Genomic DNA, 11,792 nt, shown 5'->3' with positions numbered 1-11,792 from the left:
TTTATGTTTCTTGCAAAGCTGGATTCAAGGCTATGAATTTGAGCTGTATGTTGCCTTTCGTAAAGTTCTGTATTGTTTCTTCATTTGAATGGTAATCTAACTGGATAGAGTATTATTAATGAAGTGTTCACCTGTTGAGTTGTACTATATCCTCCCATACTCTTTTGGCTTATAGAGTCCCATGTGATAGATCTACTGTAACTTTTATGGGATTCCCTTTATATCCACGTTTCTTCTTTGATCTTGCTGCTCTCAATATTCTGTCTCTGTGTTTCACTTTTGTCATTTTGAATGCAATGCATCTTGGAATTTTTCTAGTTGAGTCTATTTTCATTGGAACCCTTAAGGCCTCTTGGATCTCATGCCAGTAAGAATGATAGCACTGTAGCACTGTAGCCCTGTCCTCAGGTTGTTCAACGATTTGCTTGAATGACAATATATTAAAATTTCTGGAAACAGCTAGTGCTGATGCAGATGTGGTGAGAAAGTAATTTTCATTCACTTGGGGGGAATATCATCTGGTTCAACATCTTTAGGAGATTTCATAAACATTAAGAATAAAGTCCCATATGACCCAGCAATAACATATGTAAACAAACCAATTAACCTACTACAGATGAATTGATCAGGAATTTGTGGTATACATACACAATAGAATACTAGCAGCTGTAAAGACAAAATCCCACAATCTCTATGACATGAATGGAACTAATGTATCATACTGAAGTTCATGGGCCCGGATGAGCAGTTTATGTAAGGCAGTGAAGAGAGAGGTGAATGTTCACTTTCTCCCAATTTGCATCTGCCATCCTAGGACCAGCTAAGAAGGCAAGAATTGAGAATGTCTGTGAATGAGCCCCTACACAGCAGTAGCCAGAGTCCCACCAGCTTCACCAGATGACCATTAAACCATAAAAACCTGATGTTCACTTAGTCTTCTCAGCACAAGAGTTGATTCCCACCACCCAATTTCTTGGCGAGCTGTAAACTCGCCAATTTCTTGGAGCAAGGAATTGCTATTTGCAGGAAAGGGAAGCCAGTCCTTGGCCTTACAAGGCTATTTAGGGGTTTTGTCCTACCTCAGAGAAAGGAATCTCACAAGGAGAAAGCAGAGAAGTAAAAACAGATTTTATTTAGAGGCGTTTTTGAAGGAAAAGGAGGGAGAATAAGTGAGAAAGAAAGAGAGACAGAGACAAGAGACAAAGAGAGAGACAGATTAAGGCATTCAAAAGATAATGAAGATTTTTCCAAGGACAGAGAAAGATAGCCTCAGTACCCATCTTAAGAAGGGAGATGAGGACAACACTTGTGCTCAGTCACCACATGTGCTTGGCAGCACATTGGTTCTGACAGCATATGCATGCCTTCCTTTGTTCAAGGTAGTTTTTATAAGGGTTTTCCCAAGTCATTCCACATGGGGCTACTAGCTAGATAAGAGTCTGTAGCTAGTGTGGTTGCCAATGGGGTAGAGTTGGGAGTGTTTGATGTTCTTCATTGAAATTCCTTTCCTTGGCCTTTGTTCCTGCAGGAATCCTCTCAAAAGGGTGGGGTAGGAGAGGGTCCAGCCTTCTCTGGGTCTGTTGGTGCCAGGTAAAGTCTTATTAGGCCTTAATTCCTGTGTGCTCAAGGTGGCCTTTTGGCAGTCTCAGGACTATTGGTTTTATTACTTCCTAAGAATTCCATTGCCATAGGCCCTTTCCTATCTACTGCCCTATATCAATATTGAGTGAGATGAGTTAAAAGAGAAATTATAGGAACAGAATGGTCTCTCTCAAAAGTAGGATTTAAAGGTACACAGTAAGGAACCAGCAAATGATCAAAGGCAACAAAAATGAAGAGCTGATCCACAAAGCCCGAGTATAGGAAAGAGATTTTGAAAAGGAATACCATACTGCAGTAAAAGCAGACTTGATAAATATGAGTTATTGTTAAAGCATTACTCCAGGAAAGAGAGAGCAGAGCAGAACAGAAGATTCCAAACTACTTCCATTGATTTATTTTCAAAAACATTATGGTTTGGGGGCCATACTCAGTGATGCTCAGGAGTTACTACTAGTTCTGCACTAGGAATTACTACTCGAGGTGCTCAGTGGAACATATAGGATGCAAGGAATCAACCCGGGTTGTCTACAGGCAAGGCAAGATCCCTGCCCACTGTACTATCAGTCTGGCCCAAATTAATTAAAATTTTTAAAGAAAGACAGATATATATATTACCAGAAATCATATCGGGGGCTGGGGGTTGGAAGAAGTTAGGGGGAGATGACATTGACGGTGCATGGACACTAAGAGGTCCTTTTCATGCTGATGAAAGTCTTCTGTGTCACTTTCTCCAGCCAACTTTAAATATAGTCTTAGTGGAAAATGCTATTTTGAGTATCAAATAGAAGCGTATTCTAATTGATATCATATAAAGCTACCAATGAAGCTTCAGAAGTTTTCTGTGCTGGCGATGCTGATGCCACAATGGAGAGCATTTGCGTTTGTCCTTCCAGATCCATCCTCTGTTCATTTCCACTATACTTTGTGCCTCTGAAAGCTGGCTTTTATGTGTACTTAGACATTCCTTTGGTCTCTGATTTCTAATTGGAACACAGTAGTAGGAAATTAGACAATGAGCAAAGAATGATCTTATAATATTTATTTTCTTCACTTTCCTCACATCCATGTACCTAGTCTACAGCTTCTATTTGATGTAGGCAGGTAGACAGGGAAGGCCCCCTCCCAAGGCAATGGCAAAAGCCAGCCCTTCAGAAAACAGGAAAAACTGGAACTAAGGCCTGATAAGACCCTCACCTACCTATAGCAAGAGGCCCAGAGAAGTTCCTACAGGAACAAAAGGCCAGGAAAGGAATTTCAAAGAAGACCATCACCTTTCCAAACCCCCCTGGTAACCTCCTTAAGCAATGGGTCCACATGGGGCAGGTTGGAGAAACTCTATAAAGGCCACCTTGAACAAAGAAAGGGCACACATATATGCCTGAGCCCATGTGCTGCTTGTGCCCATGTGGCCGAGCACATGTGGTGCCCAAGCACATGTGTCACCTGAGCACATGTGTTTCCTGCATCTCCCCTCTCTTTTTTTTAATTTGTATTAGTGAAACACCGTGAGGTACAGTTGTAGACGTACAAATTTTTGTTCTTGGGTTTCAGCTATACAATGATTGAGTACCCATCCCTCCACCAGTGCCCATTCTTCATCTCCAGTGCTCCCAGTATCCCTCCCCTCCGCCCCCTTTGCTTCCTCCCCTCCTCCCCCCATCCCACTCAACCCCTGTGGCAGGGCATTCCTTTTTGTTTTCTCTCTCCTTTTGTGCGCTGTGGTTTGCAAAAGAGGCATTGAGTGGCAATCATGTTCAGTCTATAGTTTACTTTCAGCATGCATCTCTCATCCTGGGAGGATCCTCCCAACAGCCTTTATTTGGTGCTCCCTTCTCTATCTGTACTGCCTTTTCCCCTAGCATGTGCAGCTGGCCTCCAAGCCATGTAGTGAACCTCCTGGTACTTAGCTATTCTTGGGTGTTAGTCTCCTATTTTGTTACTTTATATTCCCCAGATGAACCACATCTCCCTTCTTGAGATGTGTACTTTCAAACTTTCGTGTCTAATGCTGGTATGCATGTAGAGGCTCTCTCAGTTCTTGGAGGAGTCCACATTCTCTCTTGAGCATTCTCTCCACTCACTCCCACTACCTCACTCTTCTTACCTTCAATACCTCCAAATAAAATCTGTTTATTTCACAGTCCTGAAATTCCTTTCTGCAAGGTGAGACAAGAACCCAGTAACCCTGGGTCCCTGGGTGGCAGAAGCAGATGGGGAAAAAGTGACCATCTCTGTCCTCCCCGCTTCACCTAAGTCACCTTTGGAACCCACCAACATCATATTTAGTGGTCTGCAATAAAGAACTAGTATCTCCAAGTTCTAGTTCTAGTTCAGGTTCTTCAAATATAGGATTTTTAGCTTGCTTATTTTTGTTTGGGGGCCACATCCAATGGTGATCTGGCCTTAATCCTCAAGCTGCATTCAGGGACCACACCTAGAGCTACGTTGAGGAATTTATGGTGCACCAGGGATTGAACCCAGGTAAGTAGTTTGCAAGGAAGTCACCTACCCATGGATACTATCACACAGATCTCAAGGTGATGACTTCTTATTTATTATCTTTCTGAGACATCACTGTTGCCCATTTAGTAACTCTGAGTTTACTTCTACAGAGATATTTCTACTCTGAGTTTACTTTTACAGATATAGTAGTCACTTCTTTAAGAGGAGTATGAGGAGAGTAGAGTTTGGTAGGATGTTTGCCTTGCACGCAGCCAGCCCGGCTGAGCTGGGTTCGATTCCTCCGCCCCTCACGGAGAGCCTGGCAAGCTACCGAGAGAGAGTGTCTCGCCCACACGGCAAAGCCTGGCAAGCCACCCGTGACGTATTCAATATGCCAAACACAGTAACAACAAGTGTCAAATGGAGACATTACTGGGCCCACTCAAGCAAAATCAATGAACAACGGGAGGACAGAGTTCATATATTGTAAATCAGCTTCATTATGCCATGCTCTAAACACACAATTCACACACCTATAGGCACATGTGTATGGACATAAACATGTGGCAACTAACTCATCACAAGGGATTAAGTAATAATGGCAGCATTGTCTGTCCTCCTATTGTTCATCGATTTGCCCAAGCAGACACCAGTAACATCTCCATTGTGAGACTTGTTGTTACTGTTTTTGGCATATTGAATACACAGCGGGGAGCAGGATAATCTTGGTAGCTTGCCAGGCTTTCCGAGAGGGACAATAATTGTAGATATGTTGAATAGTTAATGGTTCAAAGACCGAGACACAGAAGTGCTTTATTAAAGGTATTGAGTTAGAGTCTAGGAAAGCGAGATAGTAAGATAGCATAATGAAAATATATTTTATAGAGTTCATGAGGTGTAAAACATGAAAGAGAGGCCGGAGCAATATTTCAGTGAGTAGGATATCTGCTCTGCATGCAGCTGACCTGAGTTCAATCCCCAGCATCCCATATGGTTCCCCGAGCACCACCAGGAGCAATTCCTGAATGCAGAGCCAGGAGTAACCCCCGAGCATCACCAGGTGTGACACAAAACCATCCCTCCCCCTAAAAAAAAATAACATGAAAAAATATTTCTCTGGGGATAGCTTCTTTCTCCGCTGCCAAACATCCAAGAAACAGAAAGCAGACTCTGATTCATTTATTTAATTCCATGAATTATTGTTCTGTGATTTCTGTCCTCCCTCTACAATGAAACTTACAGATAAAAGATCATTAAAGTAGTAAAGTCCAAGGACAAGAATGCCATAGTCTAGTCTTGATGAGCAAGTATCACAGTCTAACAGGGAACCAGGGGATCTGACCATCAGTGGAAAATTCCAGTCTTACATGGGAAATTCTTTGCAGCTACTTTCTTCAGTGCTCCTTTTACATCCTTGTTCCTCAAACTATAGATGAGAGGATTAAGCATGGGAGTCACCATTGCATAGAACACAGACACCAATTTTTCCTGTTCTTTGGAAGATTTGGGGGTCATATAGGTGACAATTGCTGACCCATAAAAAAGTATGACCACCATAAGGTGGGAGCCACAGGTGGAGAACGCCTTGAGTCTCCCCGCAGCTGACTTCATCTTGACCACAGTCACAATGATGTGGCCATAGGATACCAGAATTAGAGAAACAGGCATGAGGAGAATTAAAACTCCCATAAGGAAAATAACCATCTCTGAAGTATGAGTGTCTGCAGATGCCAACACCAGTAATGCAGGAGCCTCACAAAAGAAATGAGAAATACTATTGCTCCCTCGGTAGGGTAATTTTAGTGTGAAGGTGGTGTCCAGCACAGACACAAAAATGCCAGTGGTCCATGATCCTGAAGCCAGCTGGGCACACACCTTCCACGTCATGATGGTAGAGTAATGCAAAGGGTTGCAGATGGCCACATATCGGTCATAGGACATCACTGCCAGAAGGGCACACTGTGTACACCCAAAAATAAGGAAGAGCAGAAGCTGAGCTGCACAACGTGTGAATGAAATTACCTTCTTCCTAGACAGCAGGTGTGCTAGAGCTTGAGGAACGATGTTGGTAGAGAAACAGAGGTCAGCCAGAGATAAGTTGCAGAGAAAAAAATACATGGGTGTGTGAAGCCGGGAGTCAATCCGAACAAGGGACATAAGAAGCAGATTTCCAAGCACTGTGGTCAGGTAGACAATCAAGAATAAGACAAAAAGCAGCTTCTGGGTGAGGGGGTCATCAGAGAGTCCCAGAAGGAAGAATTCAGTTACCTGGCTCTGATTTATCTCTCTCATGCTTTTTTAGCAAGAAGTCACTGAATGTTAAACATACTTGTACAGACAGCCAAAATAAATATTGTATAATTCAAAGTTTGAGATAATAAGAATCGCCCCCAAATAATCCAAATCATTTAAAATTTCCTTCATATGGTTTTTAAAGGAAGATCGTGTTGTTTTAGTTGGATATCTTCAATAATAATTTCAATAAGCATGTTTAAATAATTGTTCATTTCTAGAGCAATGTGGCAAGTGAAGTGTAGATCAAAAGAATCATCTTCTTTATTCTGAATATCACTCTTCTAATAGCAAAACAATAAATTAAATTTATCCATGAAATCATGCCTGTTATTTTCACTTTCTTGTCAACTAAAATCCTTGATTCTTTTCCTGTTCTTACCATATTTCCCCCATGTCATAAAGTATTTTTCATTCTTTAGACATGCAGCCATTCCTGTTATCTATTCACTGAAAGAGACACTAAGGTATTGAAATAAAAATGAACCAATGTACCTCTAGATCAAAGTTTTCTTTGTAATTGATTTTGGTGGGAGATGGAGCTGGTAGGGCCTCCTGGTCAGTATGCAGGAGACTCAGAGTCCCTCAGGTGTTTGGAAGCCCCCTGGGTGAGCAGTTCAATGCAAGGGCACAGGGATCAATGTTTGGACCTGACAACACTGGATACTATCTACATCACCCAACTGCAAGTGGTGGTACTTACTGCTGTCCAGGACCGCTGTAGAGATGCTTTGCGAACCATTTAGTGCTGAGCCCAAACCACGGTTAGTTGGATGCTTCCTTTAGCTGCTATACAATCTCTAAATTCTCAGATCAGTAATTTCTTAAAGAAAACAACTTATTTTGAGAGACCTAGGAAGATCTACCTCTAGAGTGTGTTTGTTTCATTGGCAATCATATTTCAGCTTAAACTAGAGCTCCCGAATATTAATCCAATGATTAGCAACTTCCAAAAAGCAAGGCAATCGTAACACGCTTTTTTTTTTCATTAAGATACCAGCTTTTCTGATTTCAGACTAAATAGTACTCCTCTGCTACCACCTACTGTTATTTCTCGTCTTGTTTTATGTGTCTATTCCCAGAGATAAAAAAAGGTTTGCACTCATAGCACTTTATATTTTTGATAAATGTGTTTCAAAATAATGTTTTTAAAATATTAATTAAAGTTACCAAGGAAACCAACTAATCAGCCAGTGAAATAGATTTTTAAAAACATATATAGGATATAATACATTTATTAACACATTACATATTTTAATGTGATAGTAGGTCTAAACAACATCAATTTCAAAATAATATTTTAATATATCTTCAACAGCTTCCTATGATTTCTATTGGTGATAAAGTCATAGTGCTACTGCTGATTTGGGTTGGTTGCCTACATTTTAAAAACAAAGAAATTTTACGTTTCAATTAAATAATAACAAAGAAGGAGCATTCACATTTTAATAGAAGAAACCTGTAAATTCCAAATTAAAATTCATGGGGATATCGGGGAAATAAATAAAATGCACACTGGGTGTGCATTGCCTGGTCAAGCATCACCTGGAGTGGCTCTGGGGCACCTCCATTCCCAAGAGTCACTGGGCACAGCCCTTATTGAAAACAAGAAATAAACAAAAGCTTGTGGGAATTCCCAGGAGGTTTTTCAAAGTTCATAATCACACCCTACTCATCTGAAAATGAGGTCTCAGACACCTGGATAATCCAGCTGATGACATTTCAATTCATTGTTGAAATAATAAATAAAGGGAGAGTGGCAGAGCAATATCAACCAACACTTTGGAGATTGTACAGTGCAGTAATATTTTATGCTAAATCATAAATATTAACACCAGATTTCCTTAACAATAATAATGAAAATTAGTAACATTAATATGAATAATCATACCTCCATGTGTTGATCACTGCAGTTCCATTATCTGAACCAGACAACTTTCCAGCCATTTTCTTTGCCATGTAAAAAGACACTACACTTTAATATCTCACTGACTGTAACTCAGCATCATCCCTTTACTCAGAGGTATACTAAAGTGGAGAGGCAACTATGGTACCCCAAAATATCTTCTTGATATAGGGGTTATTTTAGGATGATTACTTTTAAGTAACAGCAGATAAAGCAAAAGCTCTGAAAATAGTAGACTTGTGTAAGTTGGTTACCCTTAAAAGGAAAATCCCTATATTTTATGTCTTCCTCTGTATACAAAGTAGAGACCACAAAATTTCTAAAATCTCTTACCAGTGGAGAAGCAGCACTTAAATCTGTATAACAATTGCAACCTGTGTTTACTGTGACTTTCCAGGTAACTTCCCACTGCTGATCTCCCATTTTCCTACCACCCCCAACATTTTTTAATCATAGCTAAAGAAGTTATTTGCTTGAGTCTTTTCAACCTGTTACATGGGTTTTCAGAATTTCTGCCATGAATGACACGAGGTATACATATTTAAAGTTTGGGATTTTTTCGCCCATGAATCTACTATTACAGAGGTGTCTCAGCCAAGAACCTAGAATGGGAGAATAAAAGCTATTTTCCCTACCCTATGCTGGAGCACAGCAGTAGGGCGTTTGCCTTGCACACAGCCAACATGGCCAACCTGAGTTCGATTCCTCTGCCCCTCTCGGAGAGCCCGGCAAGCTACCAAGAGTATCTCGCCTGCACAGAAAAGCCTGGCAAGCTCCCCGTAACATATTCGACAAGCCAAACACAGTAACAAGAAGTCTGACAATGGAGACTTTACTGGGCCCGCTCGATGAACAACGGGAGGACAGTGCTACAGACAGTGCTACATTATAGAAGTAACATCACTTAAGAATTCACCACACACGGTATTTGTTGAACAAATGTTACTGATTCTTCTCATCCTTTGTGCTGGGGAATACTCATAGAGGTTTCTGAGGCCAAAGAATAATATTGGGGATTATATGGGGTACCAGCGAGTGGACCCAAGAATGCCACATACAAGAAAAGCACTCTACCAACTGTAATATGATTCCAGCTCCAGTTCTTGTGTGCGTGTGTGTGTGTGTGTGTGTGTTTTAAGAGGATACTGAGGCACCAAGATAAAACACTAGATTTCTCTTCTAATTCCAATGTAATTTTTGTGCTCAAAATCACCCATTTGATACCTTCCATATCCATTTACTGTTTCAATTCAACCGATGCACAAGAATTCCTTTTCAAAGCATCAGTATACTAACCTCAAAGAAGTTCTTTCATATCTATTAGGTGAGGAAAGGGAGGACCATGGGGTCCTTTCTCCATAAGAAGTTTGGCATTGCAGTTGTTTAAGAAGGTTGATTCACTATAAAAAAAAAGGGGGGGAAAAATTTGAGAGATCTATATTAGAAGATTTAGTCCTAAGATCCAAGTAATTTGGATAATATTAGTTGAATTTTGAAAACCAAAGCTTCTGTGCACGGATGACTTTGTGGTAGAGTGCTTGCCTGGCTGGCATGAGGCTATGAGTTTGATCCAAAACACTGGCTCATATTTTTACTTTATGTTCCACACTCTAGGGGTAAAGGCAGCTCAGATAGAGAAGGTAGCACCAAATAAAGGGTATTGGGAAGACCCGCCCATGATGGGAGATGCATGCTGAAAGTAGACTATAGACCAAACATGATTGCCACTTAATTCCTCTTTTGCAAATCACAGCGCCCAAAAGGAGAGAGAGAACAAAAGGGAGTGCCCTGCCACAGAGGCAGGGTAGGATGGGAGGATTTGGGGTGGGAGGGATACTGGGATTAGTGGTGGTGGAGAATGGGCCCTAGTGGAGGGATGGGTACTAGATCATGGTGTAACTGAAACCCAAGCACAAAAATTTGTAAGTCTACAACTGTACCTCATGGTGTTTCACTAATAAAAATTAAAAAAAAAACACTGGCTCACACACTGAGTGCTATGCTAATGGCACTTTGTGATTCTTGGTGCCATAAAAATGTAATCTCTGGTGCACTGCTTCCATGTGTGCCTGAGCACCAAAGCTCTCTGATTTGGTGGCCCCCTCATGAGCATTGCAACTCAAGAGAGTGTGCTTCCCCCCTCATTAAAAAACAATCATTGGAAGGGACTGAGAAGAGTTAAAATAAAACAAATAAAAAAATTAAACCCAAATCTAAGAAAGATGATATTAAAAACAACTTACTGCAATCTATTCCAAGTTATCCCTTCTTCATTGAACTTGCGCCTTCTTTCCCTCTTCAAAAAATCGTCAGGCATTTTCTCATCTGGTGCAGAAAATAATATTTAATAAACATGTCAACGTCACTATAGATATCAACTTTTGGAGAAGAAACTGAAAGTATATTGGCTATAGACTGAACAGAGTGGAGAGACCGTCACCTAACCAAAGAACTCAGTAAATTCTCCAAAGTTAATAGAAAAGAAAAAGCATGAAGAGAATTTGCAAGTCCTCCTGATCCATTCAAATCTTCTCATTGACTTCAGGGCACATTGCTCAACAATAGTTCCACTTAAATGAGGTGAACAGGGGGATACTAGAAGCAGCCTCTGGAGCTACTGACATACTCCAGAGAATTCTGAATTATTAGGGTGGGTCTTGAGTTATGTTTCCTTTCATAAGTGTCCCAAGTGGTTAGAAGGACAGAGAATAACAAATAGTTAGTACTACCTTCTCCATTTATGGACCTCCTGTAACTTCTTATATCTTAAATAAGAAGAATCACCAGTTCTTCTTATAACCCTTCTCTTTTAGAAATGTTACATTGTTTTAAATTAATTATTTGTTTCCAGAGGTAAAAGTACTAACAGCACTATAATATACTTTTTGTAATAATTTTTAGGAATTAATATTTTTGGAGATAACTGTATTCCAGATGATAATAAATTTTTATATTTGAATTTTTCTTATTTACTGAAAACCTGTTATTTTAATAGCTTGACAGTAATATCTAGATATGGTATACAGAATATGTATAACAACTTCTATAAATAAATAAGAAAAATTGGAAAGCTTTATTTTAATGTACAAAAATCTTAAAATTAATTAGCCATATAACAAATAAAATTAAATAATGAGCATATATAATCATGCAACATAATTACCTACTAGAGTATGTAAATAAAATCACAGTAAAATATCACTAACATTCTTAAAATGATAAATTATTGTGATGTAAAGCATTTTACATTGTTGATAGGATCATAAACTGGTATAATTAATTTCACAAGTTCATTTGGAAACATCTTAAAAACTAATTTACTATATGCTGACATTCTTACAGCCGTATTTTATGAGTATTCATATCTACCTCAAGACTTAAAAAATGTTATAACAATTTTATTTATAATGGTCAAAAGTGAAGCAACATTAATTTTTATGGGGAATAGAAATAACAAAATGTGATAATTATGTAGTGTTATACTATTAAATATTATTTCATTATTTTTAGAACAAATTTTATGTGTGAGAATTAATTTTTAAAGTATTTT

General features: G+C 39.5%; 1 protein-coding gene across 1 annotated transcript; it reads right to left on the bottom strand.

Annotated features, from left to right (window-relative positions):
- Window positions 1-5,388: 5,388 nt before the first annotated feature.
- Window positions 5,389-6,336, bottom strand: LOC130025402 (olfactory receptor 2D2). The gene has a single exon (XM_056116355.1). The coding sequence runs from the start codon at window positions 6,334-6,336 to the stop codon at window positions 5,389-5,391; it is 948 nt and encodes a 315-aa protein (XP_055972330.1).
- Between the last annotated feature and the right edge of the window lie 5,456 nt (window positions 6,337-11,792).

Source organism: Sorex fumeus, unplaced genomic scaffold (assembly GCF_029834395.1).
Source record: "Sorex fumeus unplaced genomic scaffold, SorFum_2.1 ptg000030l, whole genome shotgun sequence".
Classification (NCBI taxonomy): domain Eukaryota; kingdom Metazoa; phylum Chordata; class Mammalia; order Eulipotyphla; family Soricidae; genus Sorex; species Sorex fumeus.
Note: the sequence above shows the minus strand (reverse complement) of the source record. Positions and strands in the feature narration are given on the sequence as shown.